Source organism: Geotrypetes seraphini, chromosome 15 (genome assembly GCF_902459505.1).
Source record: "Geotrypetes seraphini chromosome 15, aGeoSer1.1, whole genome shotgun sequence".
Classification (NCBI taxonomy): domain Eukaryota; kingdom Metazoa; phylum Chordata; class Amphibia; order Gymnophiona; family Dermophiidae; genus Geotrypetes; species Geotrypetes seraphini.
The window spans coordinates 56,012,631-56,030,792 of record NC_047098.1 but is presented as its reverse complement, the minus strand read 5'-3'; the positions used below and the strand labels follow the sequence as shown (position 1 = coordinate 56,030,792).

The 18,162-nt window shown below is 41.0% G+C and overlaps 1 protein-coding gene across 2 annotated transcripts in view; it reads left to right on the top strand.

Moving 5' to 3' along the window:
• The window catches only part of MYBBP1A (MYB binding protein 1a), a 91,039-nt gene that overhangs the window by 43,657 nt on the left and 29,220 nt on the right, over nt 1-18,162 (top strand). For both annotated transcript variants that reach the window (XM_033921276.1, XM_033921275.1), the window contains 6 exons: nt 1,198-1,306; nt 5,666-5,759; nt 7,579-7,727; nt 13,347-13,439; nt 14,485-14,634; nt 14,781-14,945. In XM_033921276.1, coding sequence (XP_033777167.1) covers nt 1,198-1,306; nt 5,666-5,759; nt 7,579-7,727; nt 13,347-13,439; nt 14,485-14,634; nt 14,781-14,945 — 760 coding nt within the window. The remainder of the gene's footprint in view (nt 1-1,197; nt 1,307-5,665; nt 5,760-7,578; nt 7,728-13,346; nt 13,440-14,484; nt 14,635-14,780; nt 14,946-18,162) is intronic.

The window sequence follows — 18,162 nt, the reverse complement described above, 5'->3', positions numbered from 1 at the left end:
GTACGGTTGGTTTTTCCTTTTTCCCTGAAGACTTATGAGTACCTCGCATAATTGAAAAAGGGGGTTAAATACCATTAACTGACTAAATATCACAAACTGGTCGCTATGGTTGTAATGGCAGCCAGACTGGCATTGGCGGCTGGCTGGAAACAGCTGGTAACTCCCACTAGACAACAAATGGACTATGTTTGCCGCATGTTGAGACTCTCAGCATTGTGCTACAGACTTTTCAGAAAATTTGGAACCCTTATAAACAGTGGTGCCCCCATTTGGGTTAAGTTTATAGACTGTTACTAAATGAATATACCCTAAATGTTACTCGCAAGGTCACTGCTGGCGTTGATGTGTGTGGGGGGGTGGGGAGGGATTCTTGGCTGATACACTTTTTGAATCTGGTTACCGAAGAGTACAGATGGAAAGCGAAATATCATTCTGACAACTTTGTAAGCTATGTAACAAAGTGTTGTCACTTGATGCAATGTTGTTTAATTGGTTAAAATAAAGAAAATAAATATGAAATCCCACTAACCGAGACTTTTGCCAGAGGCTATAGGTATAGCAATTGAATCCACCCAAGCACGTTCCCATCAAATCCAAAACACTAATACTTCCCAAAGATAAGGCCACAAAACTGTGTCAAAAGCCTTTTCAATATCAAATCTTAAGAAAGCAGCTTCTAAGCCTTTAGTATGCACCGTTTCCATAGCAGCCAACAAGTGTCGCATATTTGCAACTGCATTGTGACCTTTTATATACCTAACATGATGGGAGACCCTATTCCAGCTTTAAAAAAAATTACAACATTACAATATATTATACATTTACCATTTTATACGTATTTTTTCATGTTCTGTGTTCAATAAATATATTTTTTGGTTTCTTATTGCTAATTTTCTACATTAAGAAATATCCTATGTTTCTCTTAGATGTGCTATACATAGTAGGGGTTGGAGTCAGAAAAATAGAGGAGTCTTGAGTTGAAGGTTTGGTGCACTGACTCCACAGCCCTGCGGGGAAAACGTAATAAAAATAAAAGAAATTGCTACCATCGAGAAGAACCCAGGGTGTATGATTTAAATCTGGGGGTTATAGTGGGTGGCCACCCCAGGAGGCTATGTGTGGCGTAATCTGTGCGTGGTGTTTGAGGCCCTTTTTAGTTTGGTTAACACTGTGGTGTAACTACCCGTGTCTCTGCAGGATGCTGATGTCTGTGGAGGACCTTCAAAAGCGAGCCAAAGAAACGCACAGCGTGGAAATCTCTGCCTTCCAGCATCTGCTGCTGCTGGTGGGCATTCACCTCTTCAAGGTATGGCGCTAACTAGTGATGAATTTAGGCTTTTGCTGCCTCTTAAACCTTGCACTGTAATTTTTGTTTTTCACCTTAATCATGAATTGAAATTTTGTAATATTTTTGTTTTCCTCACACATCTTAATTATTGTAAACTGCTCTACTGGCTTGGATGGCAGACAGTATATAAAGCATTTCTTTTTTTTGATGGGGGGTAGGATAATTGATAGGATGGAAACTGGGTTAATTATGGATGGTAGTGCTGCCCGATTCACGATTTGAATCGATTTAAAACAAAAAAAAAAAATCAGCCTCCCGATTCGGTGACTGACCCTCCCCCTCTCCCCCTAAAGCAGGAGCGGCAGCGCTGCCTCTTTGCTGGCCGGCTGCTGCCGCTCCTGCTTTAAAGGGCGAGGGGGGTGGGTCAGTTGGGAAGTGCTGGTGTCCGGCTTTCCCCCTGGCCTCCCGTGCATCCAATTACCTAATTTCAGCAGCGGAGCAGCCTGCAGAGAGGATCGCTAGTGCTAGCGATCTTTGCAAGCTGCCATAGGCCTTCGGAGCTGTCTTCCCTCTGCCACGATCCTGCCTGACATCAGAGGAGAGGTGGGATCGCGGCAGAGGGAAGACAGCTCCAAAGGCCTATGGCAGCTTGCAAAGATCGCTAGCACCGGCGATCCTTTCTGCAGGCTGCTCCGCTGCTGAAATTAGGCAAATGGATGCGCAGGAGGTCGGGGAACACTTTTGGAGGGGGTGAGTGTCTGTACAGTCCTTCAGGGGTGGTAGTACAGGGTGAGGGACAGGCCTTCAGGGGTGGTGGCACAGGCTTTCAGGGTTGGTGGCACAGGCCTTCCGGGGTGGTGGTACAGGCCTTCATGGTAAATGACTTTAAATATCAAAGTTAATGTTTTGAAAATGATGCGTAATCACACAGGTAAGCAGTGCAATTTCTTCAACCAAGGTGTTACATGGTCAAATTTTCTAACTCCACAGTAACTCATACATTTTTGAATACCTTAAACTTTGTATTGTTTGAACTGTGCTTCTCAGTAAAAATGTTTGAACATAAAGTTTCAAGTTTCAAGTTTAATAAAAATTTGATTAATCGCTTTATCTGGATTCAAAGCGATAAACATTTTGATAAAATTACATTATTAAAAATTATTACTACAATAAATAAAACAAACTCAACTTAAGACAAATGCGACAAAAATTGGAAACATAAGGAATTAGGGGAGAATTTACATTGTATTAAAAGTCTGGAGAGACATATAGGGAAAGCACATAAGGGAGGGTAGGGTGATGGAAAAAAGAAAAAAAAAAGTGATTTCTGATTTTTTGAAAATCAAGTTATAATTAATTTATATATGCATCGTGGAAAAGAAAAGTTTTCAATTTACTTTTGAATTTTCTATATTAGTTTCTTCTCTTAAGTAACTAAGGAAAGAATTCCAAGTTTGGGGAGCAATAACGGAGAACATAAACTGACGGCGCGTATTTATTATTTTTAAAGATGGGATAGATAATAAATGTTGTTCTGCAGATCTTAAAGTTCTTAAAAGCATTTCTTCATGGAGGTTTCACTGACACCATGCATCTAACCTACAAAATCTGAAATAATAATGAAAGACAGCATAAGCTCATAGAAAGCAGCTGTGATAAAGGAGAATCTGAAGACAAAACTGAGATACCATTTGTGGGGTGACTTTCAGAACTGTGGGACCGATGTGGAAAGCTACCCGTGAGCTGAAGTGCATGGGGTGTACGTACAAGTTAGAAAAGAGTTGATCGTGTGGTACAGTTAACTTGTGTGGTACAGTTGAGCGCATACTGCATTAAAATGTATGTTAATGTATGCATGTTAAAAGCCCCCGTTTCCTTCTGCATTGTAATGGCCTCAATATGAGAAATTTTTCACCAGGTCTGGGGCAGCTTAGAAGGGTTGGTTAAAAGGATTTAGTGCCAGATTTTGGGTTGTAAAATCAGTTTTATTTCAATGACCAGAACAAATGTATGGAACTTTTTAAAAGACAGAATTTATGTGCACGATTTTATAGAATACATTTAGGAAGTTGCGCGCTTAAATTCTAATTAGTGCCAATTAGTGCTGATGCTTGTTAATTTAGTTGCGCACACAAATCAGCAAAGTGCACGGATTTGTATGCACAACTTTAGTTGCCATATATAGAATCTAGGGGGATTTGCATAAACGTACGTGTGTTCTTATTGTCATGCACAATTTTTGCACATTAAACTTGTGGGTGATTTTTTATAAAAGCTCTTTTAAATGCAAAAACTTTTCCTACCATTTGGTTTTATGAGATTCACAACTGTTAAGTATCTAGAGCAGTGAATCGCAAACTCTGTGCCGCAACGAGATTTGAAGTGTGCCGCGAGACACTGGCGAGGAGGAGAGTCGCCAGCACCGGCTACTTCCTTCAAGATGTGCCTCTTGGGGAGAGAGGCAAGTCCTGTAGACAGCCGGCGCCTGTCCTCCTTCTCGGCATCTCTACTGCTCTCCGTGCCTTTCCTGTTGACCCCTCCAACACTGCCCCGTCTGCAGGGTCTTCATGCATGCACAGATGTCGATGTGATGACATCATGCATGCACTTGACGTCATCACATCGACGTCTATGCACTTCCGGGTGCCCTCGAGCCACGACCACTTCTTTAGTGTACTGCGGCTGGAAAATGTTTGCAAGACACTGATCTACAGGGTAGCTTTCCAAGCCATGAGCTTGAAAATTGCCCTCCGTCCATCTGGATAAACCTACATGTGGTGCTTGACAGTGTGCATGCTTTAGCTGCAATATGAAGAAGTTTGAGGTGGAGGTGGAGATGAGTAGAATTTATTTTTAAATCTTTGCATATTGGTTTTCATCAAAAATATTACTGCACGAAAAGCAGGGCCTCTCGGTATTTTGCATAGAAACATGATGGCAGATAAAGGCCAAATGGCCCATCTGGTCTGCCCACAAACAGTTTTGAAAGGGAATGTAAACTAGAGAATGACATGGTGGCTGTTACCTACGGTAAGCCGCAGGTGACCGCAGGTAACCCACTGAAATGGGGGGGGGGTGAAAACAGTGTTCACCGTGGATACAGAGACAAGGCCATTCACCGCCCCGTGGAGCAGTGAATGGCCTTGCCTCCACAGTTTAGGAGGGAACGTGCGCGGTCACCGATTGCACTCCCTCACTTCCTCCCTCCTTACTGATAGCCGCCCAAGCATCTCCCTCTTTACGGATTGCTGCTGCCCTATCGCCAACTGAGCATCTCCCTCCCTGCCCCTTACCTTCATGGCAGGCAATTTATCTAAATGTGCTTCCTACGAGCAGCTGGAGCGTTGAAATCGCGTGTGGCTGCCGTAAAGGTAATCTCTGACGCAACCGGAAGTTGAATCAGATACGACCTTTCCTGCCACCACACGCGATTTCAACGCTCCTGCTGCTGGTAGGAAACACATTTAGAAATTGCCTGCCGCGAAGGTAAAGGGCAAGGAGGGAGGAAAGGTGAGGTGGAGAGGAACCGACGCTGAAGGGAACTGGGGTAGGTGGGGTGGGGAGGAACAGACGCTGAAGGGAAACTGGGAAAGGTGGGGTGGAGAGGAACAGACGCTGAAGGGAACTGGGGAAGGTGGGGTGGAGAGGAACAGACGCTGAAGGGAACTGGGGAAGGTGGGGTGTGGAGGAATAGACGCTGATGGGAACTGGGGAAGAGAGAGATTCCAGACTATGGGGGGGAGTGGAGGGAAGAAGATGGGTGCCACACCAATTGGGGCTGGGGGGTGGAGGAAGAGATGGAGAGGCACAGTAACAGAGCACATGGAAGATTCAGAGAAGGCAGACAGTGGATGGAAGGAAATGAATGAGGAGAAGATGAAAGCAGAAACCAGACAACAAAGGTAGAAAAAAATTTATATTTATTGCTTAAGGATAAAGTAGTATATTAGTTGTGTTGATAAAAATTTATAAACAAAGCCCTGCCAGCTGAACATCTCTTTCTCTAGTTCAGCAGCCAGAATTTTGATTTATAAGGAAGGAATAAGCTAAATATTTCAGTACTGAGGCTTGTATGGATGCTGCGGGGACAGTGGGGACGGGGATGGGGTGGGGACAGTGGTTGTGGGGATGGTACGGGGACAGGGTCGGTAGGGACGGGGGGTCATATTTTTTCCCCCCTGTCATTCTCTAATGTAAACACATATTCCTTCTTTTTGTGAACTAGCTCAAAGGTGTGTGGTAAAAATTACCAGTACACCTTTTCTCAATGTGAACATGTTCTCCCTCTGATTTTTAATAGACACAAACTAGTACACTTGAGTGGTGGTTTTATTCTTTAAGCGACTTTTTAAAACATTCTCTCGCTATTTTGACTAGACACCGGAGGAAGGTGTGGATCAGCTGACTGACCTCCAGAACTGCATCGAAAAGGCTCTGAAGAAAAAGCAGAAGAAGAAAAGTAAAGTGGCAGGTGAGAGTCTGTCAGACTGGCCTGAGCTGTGGTGCTAGAAATCAAGTAGGGCCCAAAGTGGAGAAGGAGCAGCAGCCTTAAGAGACCTGCCTGATTGGAAAGCAGCATTGTTCATGGAAAAGGAAAAGGGATTGGGATTGTATACCGCCTTTTTTGTAGCTTTTTACAACCATACTCAAAGCGGTTTACATAGAGGTACTTCAAGCATTTTCCCTTGAAGGCAGGTCTTGAAGACAAAATGGCTACCAAATTCCTCTGCAAACTGAGATACAAATGGACAGTAAATAAATCATTCAATAAATTAGGGAAGGGTCCTGAGCCCCCAGACCAGAACTGACTTTCTGAAGTATTACTTGTATATTGTAAGGGGAAGGATAGGCTATATCACATCTCGATCTTCAATATATGACTGAAGAGCTGGTGTAATAATGATCATGAGTCATTAGAATTCTACTTGCTTATTATGTTATACAGAATTATATCTATTTAAAGGGCTGTGTAGAATTTACAGATGGAGGGTCATTTTATAAAATATATTTATTTTATTAATTATTTCTATTCCGCATATACAACAATTCTATGCGGATTACAAATTATTCAGGTATTCAAGCATTTTTCCCTATCTATCCCGGTGGGCTCACAATCTATCTAATGTACTTGGGGCAATGGAGAATGAAGTGACTTGTCCAGGGTCACAAGGAGCAGTGTGGGTTTGAACCCGCAACCACAGGGTGCTGAAACTGTAGCTCTAACCACTATGCCACACTTGTGGTCTCTCTTTCTCTTATGTCTACAATTCCTTTTTTCTTTTTTTTTAATAAGTGAATTTATTACTCATGGATGGTGCTAAGGTCTTATCCATGTAGCCACAAAACAAAGTGGACAGATCTAATCTTCTGGCCATCCTCCTTTTCTATATTTGCACTTGTCCTCTCCAAAATGACAAGGTACTAACGTGTGGAGAGAATACCTTTTGATGATGTGATCATGCATCATCCTCAGATAGTGCTGAATGTGGGTTTTCTATGGCAGGATGGCAGCTCCCCCCCTCCCCCCACACACACACATACACATACTGATCATTTTCTGTTGTGCCTATTAGAAATCTGGTACTGGAAATAACAATATAAGCTTCTCCCCATTCTACTCCATGCCTAACTTTGCTGTTTAAGAACATAAGCAGTGCCTCCGCCGGGTCAGACCATAGGTCCATCACGCCCAGCAGTCCGCTCCCGCGGCGGCCCAAACAGGTCATGACCTGTCTAAATCACCAGAAGGGGCCCCCATGCCACCTTGGTTTCCTGATGAGTCCTATCTTCCCATCGAAGTCCTAGCCCTCCGGTCTTGCACATGCACGACCTGGTTGGGTTTCTATACTTTCTCAGTATCCCAGTATCCCACTATACTTTCTCAGTATCCCACGATCCCTTTATCCCCCAGGAATCTGTCCAGTCTCTGTTTGAATCCCTGTACCGTACTCTGCCCGATCACTTCCTCCAGTAGCGCATTCCAAGTGTCCACGACCCTTTGGGTGAAGAAAAACTTCCTTGCATTTGTTTTAAGAGCCACCTACGGCTGAGAGTATCACTAGGCCTCCATGTGTGTGCAGTCCCTGTGTGTTTTACATACCTTGGTCACCGTACTGTTTTCAGGGGTGACAGGTTTGCTTCTGTTGCTGACCTGATCCTGAAATAAGCCAGTGATTAAAACTCTACAAACTTTTGCCAGTGCTCTGAACCTTCCAGTCCCTATTGTATTTTGAAGCAATCAATGTCAATCCTCTTACTGACCTTCTGCTCTCTTTCTCTTTTGTACAAAGACGATGAACCAGAGTGGGTAGAGGTAGTAGTGGAAATCCTACTATCGCTCTTTGCTCAGCCCAGCCGACTGCTGCGACAGGTTTCCAAAAGTTTTTTCAACCGGATATGTCCACACATGACCAAGCAAGGCCTGCAGCTAATCCTGGATGTAAGTTGGTCGTGTAGAGACAGGAAATGACTATTTTTTTCCAGCCCCTGCAATATTGAGCATAACTTTTCAAAACTCCACCCTGTGGTGTTAGGTCACTTGGTAGTTGTGGAATGCATAGCTCCTGATTGCTAATTTCTATATTCATTTTACATACTGTCTGCCCCAATGCAATGGGAATGACTTTCACCTCCCATGTTATACTTCATTGATTGATGGATGGGCTACAACCTAAAATGAGCACTGAATTCTCACGAAGCCATCCCTGAGTCTGATAGGAACTTGGCAGATATGTGTGTTACCAACTGATAGAGATGCGTTTAAGATTTTTGCAAATAGTACAGCTAAAGTTTGTTCTTCGAAGCATGGTGTGATAAAACCTTGTGTATACCCTACAACAAAATACCCCAGCAGTATATATACATATATAATAGAGAACCAATCCAAATACTGCTATTACCCAGCACTACACTTCTAAATATAAGCCCAGACAGCTGGAAGGGCTCGGGTCTCAGAAACGGAGCCTACGCACAGCAGTGGCAATCACAAACTGAGGAAAATCGGCGTAGTACAATCGCTCCAACTCCAATCATTGACCCACCATTTTTTCATCTGCTAAGGGCAGATCAAGCTGTCTACATGAAGCCTTGACTTTTTGAACATCCTGGTGGCCCTGACACAGCGGATGCTTTTGATTAATTATTTCCGCGAAACGCTGGCCGCGTCGGCAAATCTACACTAGTGACTGCACTCTTCTATAAAGATAAATCAGCAAAGTCAGCCATAAAAGCTAAGTAGTTTGGTTGCTGTTTTTTTTCAGTTTCTGGCTTGCACTTCTTTTATGCAACCCGGCTGTGGGTTAGCTGTTTTAATTGCTTTTTGAAAATGCCTTAAAAAATATATATGTGGGTCAATGATTGGAGTTGGAGCGATTGTACTACGCCGATTTTCCTCAGTTTGTGATTGCCACTGCTGTGCGTAGGACCCGAGCCCTTCCAGCTGTCTGGGCTTATATTTAGAAGTGTAGTGCTGGGTAATAGCAGTATTTGGATTGGTTCTCTGTGATAAAACCTTGCTCATTCTAAGAATTCTGATTTTTGGTTATAACTAAAATACCCTCATAAAACATTGCTGATGTATAAACTGAATTTTTTTTTTCAGTTATACAAAAATAAAAACTGAAATAGGCCTGCCTAATGGTGTTCTGATGTCATCTGACTATTTCCCTGGTGATTGGTGATATCATAAGCATGGGACCTGTGGAGATCCTAAGAAGTAGTAGCACCACTGGAGAAGATCAGCACATTTCTCCCTTCCCCACTCTATTCAGATCCTGATTAGTTAGCTTTCTGTGAATAGTAGCACAAAAATGTCTAAAGAATACTCTTTACTAATAAAAAAGTTTAGCTTTCTGAAATGGGACTGAGCAGACTAGTAGCTGGAAGGAGAGAGAAATGCAAAATGGCTCTCCCACCTCCATTGAGAAATTGATCCACAGAGCGATTGTTTGTTGGCACTCACAGTATTAGTAACACCTATGCTGCAAGGTTTGGGGATGTGGAAAGAAGGAAGGAATGTTTGTCCTTTGACCCGGGCTCAAAATCAGATAAATAATACCAGGTGCTGTTAACAAAAGATTTGGGTTCAAATCCTGAGCCTGACTTTCATTTTGCGGTCGAGGCTGTTGTGGAGGCAGCATTTGTCTTTCACTGCAGTCCGGGCCTGAGGATTGTAGTGACATGCTTTGCATCACGACACTCTGGCCTAGGCTGCAGGAAAGAAGGAAGCAGCCTCAAGTGTTATAACTTTTAATTTTAAGTTATACATTTATGAGCAGCAGGTGAACATTTTAGCTTCCAATCTGTGGATTTTTGTCCCCTATAAGCACAGTATTGGGTCAAAAATCAGTTTGAATGACTAGATACTATCTTTATAGTAAGGGGCAGGGTTTGGGGGCAGTGTAAGAACAGGCTTTCCAGTTCTCCAGATAGTGGCGATATTTAATAATAATAATAATAATAATAACTTTATTTTTGTATACCGCAATACCACAAAACAGTTCAGAGCGGTTTACAGGTCAAGAGACTGTACATTTACAGCGAAGTTACAGCATATCAGAAAACAGTTCAGATCAATTTATGCAATGCAGGTGCAGAGAATAATTAACAATTATTTGGTATAAACCAGTGAACAATTACAAAATTTACCCGCTTTCCAGATAAGTTAGAGATTACCCCCTCTTTTACAAAGGTGCGCTATGCTTTTTAGTGCACGCTAAATATTATTACGCGCTAAATGCTAATGCGTGCATGTTATCCTATGGATGCATTAGTATGCACTAAATCCGCACTAAAACGCTTAGCGTGCCTTTGTTTGTAAAAGAGGTCCTTAGTTTAGGCCTGCTGTTCATATTGACACAGTGATATATAGAAGTCCAAAGTCACTCTTTCAAAAATAGCCTTAAATAAAAATGATATTCTTAGTTGACTCTACCTCCAAAGTTTCGGGAATCATATTGGACTACTTAACTATTGAACCCCAAGTAAATGTGGCTAAAAATGTGTTTTTTAAATGAAACAGTTAAGATTTTTCATAAAAGCACTTTGCTCTTCTAGTTCAGGCCATTCCTGTAACTTCCTTTATGAAGGAATTACTGATCATATATTTTTTTTAAAAACCTACAACTTATTCTAAGTATGGCTGCAAGATTAATACTGTATTTAAAAAGTTTGACCTTGTTTCACCTTTTTGCCAAACTTCACTGGCTTCCATTGCAAGCGTGTATTGATTTTAAACAAACTTGTTTTATTTTCAAACTACTAAATGCAGACTTTCTTTTTTTTCTAATTAATTTTTCTAATGGCATCAAAACAGTAAATAGGCTGAAGCAAAACTGTGTCTTGGATTTTCCATCTTTCAAAGCTGTCCAACTCAAAACATTTTTAGAAAACTCATTTTCTTACAAAGCAGTGCAAGTATGGAGAACTCTCCCTGTTTCATTAAGTAAAATAGTTTGTTACTTTGTTTTGTAAACATCTTAAAACTTTATTTTAAAAGTTTAATGCCTAATTTGTTTTAATGCCTTTATTTTTTTATTTATTCTAAATCGCTTTGGATCCCAGTATAGAAATGTCAAGATTAGATTAATATTTAGTGCCACTGACTTTCCTCTCATTTTCCATATGCCCCTCCTCCCCTCAGATTCTATATGTGATGCTCAGATTTGTGTGATTGCCTGATATGCACACATAAATGAATTGCTTAACAAGCTCAATTACATCAATAATTGGGTGGTAACAACGATTTGCACTCATTAATATTTACACATTGCATCTGGTTATGCATTATTAACTCCCATAGCGTGTATCTCAAAAGGGGGTGTGGCGCTTAAGTGCTGGTGTTACTTACGTAACTTATAGTATTAAATATGCACCTTATCCTTGCTTGGCCCAGAGTCTGCCTATCTGCACACCCGCCTATAAAATCCAACTATCACAGGCACATATTTACAAAATATCCAGCATATGTGAGTACACGTATCTGCTTGAGTTCTGTAAATATTAGCATCACCTCAACTTGATTATTGTAATTGCAGTTGCTCCAGAATACTGTGGTTAGATTAATTTTTAGGTCTAAAAAAATATGAAAGTGTTGCATTAGTATATAAATATCTTCATTGGTTTTCAGTTGAGAGGCGAATTAAGTTTAAATCAGCTTACATAGTTCATTGTATGTTACAGACCGACTCTTCAGATAATCTGATTTTGCTTTTTTTCTCATTTGCATTATTCTTCCACCAAATTATGTGGCATTTTATTACCACATTTTCCACAGATTAGAGGAGTATGGTATAAACGACAGCTCAAGTCCTCTTTTGCTTACGTTGCCATTACAGTTTGGAGTAATCTACCTGTTTACATTAAGACTGGTATCAATTACTTAAGGTTTCGTAAAAAAATCAAAAACTTTTTAAATGTAAATCATATTTATTAAATTTCAAATATAAACAGAGTAAAAAAAATCATTTCAAATACAACAAGAAGAAAAACAAAATTTACAGAGTTAATATTCAATAAACATTTCCCTGTCTAGTGTCCCATTCTGATAATTGCATGCTTTCCATTGTTGGTCTTAAAGGTCCTATCCAAAGATAAAAGTATGACTTTCAAACCTGATAAAATTGTTCTTTGAAGAAAGCCTTTTAGGCCTCTTAGAATAGGATGTCTAACATCAAAAATCCAAAATATGTTATAACTATTGCAATGCCAATCATTTTCCCACATTTGCTCAACTTTAGAAAAAACAACATTCCAAAATTGGCATATCAAAGGACATGTCCAAAACTTATTTATATGACTTGTTGTAACATTCATGTTATGATGATATTTAAATTATTGATTGTTTTTGTATTTTCCCGTAGATTTTATGGCCTCTTTGAATGTAAATTGCCTTGAACTTATTTGGCATAGTGCGATTAATCAGTTGGGGATTAGATTCAAAGTTCAAGTTTCAAGTTTATTGACTTTTAATATACCGACCATCAACAAGTATCTGGCCGGTTTACAATAACAATTTAAAAAGATAAATAATTAAAAAATAATGAAAGTGCACACCAAGGACGTAAACTGGACAGACATGAAAGTGAGGGAAAAAGGGAGAAAGGGGGGAGAGTTACATGTTAAAAGAAGAAGGGAGAGAGAGGGGAGAGGGTAAAACATATGGGGCGGGATCACTTTATAAAAGCGGTTGGTTGAATAAGAAAAGAAGAAAAATAAAAATCAATTAACAATATAATTACATAAAATACAAACAGGAAGGGGTAGGGAAGGATTAAAGTTTACAATTTTAGTTTTGGTAGAAAGAAGGTAGAGAACAAAAGGTAAGGAATAATTGACAGAACCACTTAGAGTGCTTTCTGGTATTTAGAAATTTAAGAACGTGTTAAAGACAACTTTATTTACAGAGGGTTTTTTTTTCTTGAAATCATTTGTATTGATTATGTAAGTATTATGTGAATCGCTTAGGTTTAAGTTTTTACTTAAATAATGTAGTTCTACCAGTTTCCTCTTATTCCAGTTTGTCTGTTCATCCTGCCAAGTCTTTGTTTGACAACCCAAAACTTAGGTCCTCTTCTATTAAATTTCACTGGAAGTTTTTAGCGCCATGAGCCGCGCTGGGTGGCCCACGCTGCCCCCGACGCTCATACAGTTCCTTTGAGCGTCGGGGGCAGCGCGGGCCATTCGGCGCGGCTCTCTGCGTGACAAACTGCTGGCGCAGTTTAATAGAAGAGGGGGGAAGTGTTCTGTATTTATAAATATATGTACTTTTTAACCTTTGGCTGTACACTGCCTTGAAATTTGATTTGGCGGTATAACACATTTTAATAAAACTTTAAACTTAAAAAAAAAAAAAAAAGAATGAAAAGGAAGAAGAAAAAAAAATATATATATAAAACACATAAAAAGGTGTCGCTAAACACAAGAGAAGGCAAACTAAATAAAAAAGTCTTCAGGCTTCCCCCCCCCATATGCCATTTTTATTGCAAGCACAGCTGTTAATTGATCACCTCGGGCAGATCACATCCTGTCTAACTGTTTTCTTTTGCAAATGCTGCCTTAGGTTCTTGACCCAGAAGATGCTGAGGATGAGGAAAGCGCTGTGGTGGTGACAGAGGAAAAGGACAGAAGGAAGGAACAACCTTCTGAAGATATGGTAACACCTTCCCTTTTACTACTGGGACAGCAATAACTAGCCGGCACTGGTGCTAACATTCTTCTTCAGTCTTCGAAGGACACAGTCTGAATTTGAAGACAATTTCAAAGCCACTGTTGCAGGCCAGACATGCTCAAATTAGCTGTCTGAAAATTGTCATACACATACTTCTAGCTGTGTTACGAGGAGATAATCTGTGGGTGTAGAGATAAGAACATAAGAATAGCCTTACTGGGTCAAATATGACTTGTTTACCTGAACAGGCAAAGATAAGTCAGTAAAATTGCCCCGTACCTTGTCTGTCTTCAACTCTGTCCAACACATACACTTTATAATATAAGTTTCAAGTTTATTGCATTTGATATACCGCCTAAAATATCCTAAGCGGTTTACATAAAATAAAAACTTTTGTACAAAAGTTTAAATAAACAAAAAGAGAACTGTGGGATGTACACTGATAAAACATTAAAGGATGTCACTAGACACAAAAGGGAAAACGGGAAAAGGTTACATCATATAAAATAAAGGATTAGGGAAGGGGATAAACCAAGAGGGTGGGTAGAATGTGAGGAAGAAGGGAGAGAAGAGAAGCGTAAAACCTAGTGAGGGAAATTCTAAGGCTGAAGAAGTGCTTTAGACATTGAAAGGTTTTTAGGCCTGATTTAAACTTGGAGGCATTGTATTTTTGTCTTAAGTTGATAGGGAGGGAATTCCACAGTGATGGTGCTACAACTGAAAAGATGGTATTACGGGTGGTGTTGTAAACTATTTGGTGTATAAAGGGAATTGTAAGAAGAAACTGTTGGGTCGATCGAAGCATTCTTGAGGTCGTATAAGCAGGAAAGTCTCACTCTTACTCTAAATATTATTTAATGTTTGAAATTTAACACCAGTTATTTTGCAGGGTAAGATTTATATGGTTTTTTTTAAAACTAATTTTTTGAATCTGAGAAATAGGTTTGGAATAGCGAATCCTAAGATGAAACATTCCTTGTTGCCCCCATCTGTTTGAGAAATGTTGGCTCAGCTCACTATTGTTCTTCAGATCGAGGAGGAAGGAATGGAGGAGTCAAATGAAGATAGCTCAGATGAGGAAGCATACCGAGAAGGGCTCTCAGATAGCGAGGAGAACGAAGATGTGGATGAGACTTTCCGCAAGCAGCTGATGCAGGTTCTTCAGGGGGAAAACGCCCTGGTAAGTGCAAACATACCTTTTGGCGACCACCAGATTTTCACGCGTGATGCTTGGTTTACTAGCAAGAGCCAGCTTGCTCAATTCCCTGTTGTGGTCCAAAGTTAATGCCACTGCTTAATGCGTTTTTTTTCCTACAACTAATGCAGGATGGAGATGACAGTGACGAAGAGGTTGATGACGAGACCATGATGGCATTGGATGAGAACCTCTCAGTTCTCTTTGCTGACCAGCAAAAACGGATCCAGGCTAAGAAGGATGAGAAGGAAAAGAACCGCAAAGAGAAGATTCTGCGGCGAGACTTCAAAACCAAGGTTTGAGAGGAGCTTTGGTTCTATCCCTAATATCTACTCAGGGTTAATTCTGTGGACATGTGGAGGGTTCTTCCAAAGCCCTGCTCGGACCTCATCTACTACTACTATTTATTATTTCTATAGCACTACCAGACACAAAGCACTGTACTTTAAACACACAAGAGACAGCCCCTGCTCGAAAGAGTTCCATTGAATAAATCGTAAAAAGTTGTACAAGATTGCCAAGTTTCATTTGTTTAACTTCAAAGATCAAGGAAATATTTTGACTCAAAAAAAGAGCTATATCTTCACAAGTATTCCGCTGGCAGATCTTAAACTTTACCAGAGTTCGTTTGGGTCATGTATGATTCAGCATACAAAGTTTTATCAAAATCCGTGATGGTAAAGTGGGGAGCCCTAGACCACTTGACCCTGAATGATTCAATGTAATTATGAAAGACACACTGGAAAAAATAGTAAATCTGTACATTTGCTCCTTCCATCCACATTGCAGCCTTCCATCAACTTCTGGGCAAGAACCCACCCTACAAATTTTTTCCCAGTGGTTTTTGTGGATGCTGAGACCCACAGAAATGCACCTACAGGCATAACATAACATAACATAACATAAGAACATAAGCCGTGCCTCTGCTGGGTCAGACAAGAGGTCCATCATGCCCAGCAGTCCGCTCATGCGGCGGCCAATCAGGTCCAGGACCTGTATAGTAGCCGTCTATCTATACCCTTCTATCCCCTTTTCCTTCAGAAAATTGTCCAATTCCTTCTTGAACTCCAATACCATACTCTGCCCTATCACACCCTCTGGAAGTGCGTTCCAGATGTCCACCACCCATTGGGTGAAGAAGAACTTCCTAGCATTGGTCCTGAATCTGTTCCCTTTTAATTTTTCCAAATGCCCTCTCGTTCTTGTAGTTGTTGAAAGTTTGAAGAATCTGTCCCTCTCCACTTTCTCTATGCCCTTCATGATCTTGTAAGTCTCTATCATTTCCCCTCTAAGTGGCGGGGGGTGGGGGAGGGGTGAGGGAAGGGAAGAAAAAGGTGGCATCACGGACCAGCAACAGAGGGATAACAACAATTTTCCTGTCAGGGAACTATTTATGAGGTAGAAATAAGAATTACTGGGATTTGGTTAATTTGATTTATTGAGTTGTTTTGTGCCTTAGGCAAACAGTGGGAGAAAAACCTTAGAACCCCATATTCAGAAATCCACTGAGACGTAATATTTATCTGGATAACTTTCTCCAGAAATTCAGTGGGACTTATGTAGATAGGTTTGCTACCAATTATGTTTGGATAACTGTCAAACAGCACTTAAGGTGGCAAGTGCTGAATATAGGAGCTTATTGGCTTAAGTTAAATCATGCCACAGGAGCATCTTCAATCCCACCTTTTTTAATGTGATTTGCAGTGATTTGCTAAGACAGAGTTTACCTGCTCTGAGGAAGGGGAAGGGGGGAAGAGAGTTTCTTTAAAACCTGAAGATTTATTCAGCTAAGCCACATAGAAGAATCTTCTTGTCAATCAAGCCCTTTGTGTCTGTTTAAAGTTGTGACTAGTAGGTAGGTAGGTAGTTGCTTCAAGAATAACATTCAGTCTTGGTGAAGACTTGTCCCAGATGCAATGACTGTAGTTTATAAGACTAGCAGGGTGAATAAGGAACAACCTTCCCTTCCCTCACCGCATGGATGGTATGGGTCAGATTACAGAACACTACAAGATTGGTAGAGTGACTCCCCCCCCCCCCCCCCCCGCTGAGTACGCGGATTTGCATTGCTTTCCCAACATACAGGGTATTTCATGCTAGTAACTCATACACAGACATGTGATGTCATCAAAATAATATTTATTTAATTTATATTCAATTAAACTTGAGATTCAAATTAGAATTAAGATTACATTGCAGTGTTTGTGCATGACCAATTTGGCAAAACATTCTGTATATGGGGGGCCCGTCTCTTCCAAGGCTAAGTAGTCCATATGGAGAGAGGATTCTCCCCCGAACAAAGGCTGTTGCTTGCTTATGTACCCTCACAATGACCATTATGACATCACTCCTTTTTACCAATGGTCAGCCAGCTCATCACTGACGAAGGCTAAGCTTATTTCCATTCCAATACAGCATACCATAGCGCCTCCTGGCTGCCAGTTGCCACTCCACACCACCCTTGAACTGAAGAACCGGTATGCTGTCCTGGAAGTAGAGGAGATGAGAGCATCCCAAGGAGAGGAAGTACCAAAACTTGAGATCTCAAAAGTTACTGGACCCGTGACCACTAGGAGGCATAAGGTAGTGGTAGTTGGCAATTCCTTTCTGAGGGGTACAGAAGCGTCCATATGCAGACCAGACATGATGTCATGAGGAGTATGCTGTCTACCTGATGCCAAAATCCAAGATGTTATGAAGAGCTTGCCGAGACTCATCAAGCCTGATGACTACTATTCGATGCTGCTCATCCACATTGGCACTAACGATACTGCCAGTTACCCCTGCAAACGTGTCAAAAGTGACTTTATGGCTCTGGGAAAGAAGGTGAAGCAGTCAGGTGCGCAGGTGGTATTCTCTTCCATCCTCCCTGTCAAGGATAAAGGCCAGGGCAGAGAAGCTCACATCCTGAAGATGGCTACATGGATGGTGTCGTCGAGAGTATTTTCGCTTCCTGGATCATGGGATGATTTTCCAAGGGCTGCTGAGCAGGGATGGTGTGCATCTATCAAAAAAGGGAAGAAGTGTCTACCGGCAGACTGGCTAATCTACTGAAGAGTGTTTTAAAGTAGAAGTGATAGGGAAGGGTGATCAAAGCTCTCAGGTAAGTAAATCACTGAATATCTCTACACAGATGGGAAAAGGGGGCAATGTCTGGAAAGCAGTGTATACTAATGCTCGAAGTATGGGAAACAAGATTCTGGATCTAGAAGCTGTGATGGAAGAAGAGGAGTTGGCTATAGTGGCGATTATGGAAACATGGCTCACGGAGATCCATGACTGGGATATAGTTATACCTGGGTATAATCTGTTCAGGAAAGACAGGGTAGGAAGAAAAGGAGGGGGAGTAGCATTATATGTTAAAATCAACAGAAGATAAGTTGAAACTTATTTTAGCACTAACAGCTCTGCTTAAGGTTTTTATATCCTGGAGTGTAACGGAAGTTTTTTGCCAACGAGGTTAACGCCTAACCACCTGTCAACCACCTTTGTGGAGATGGGAGGGTCTTAGTC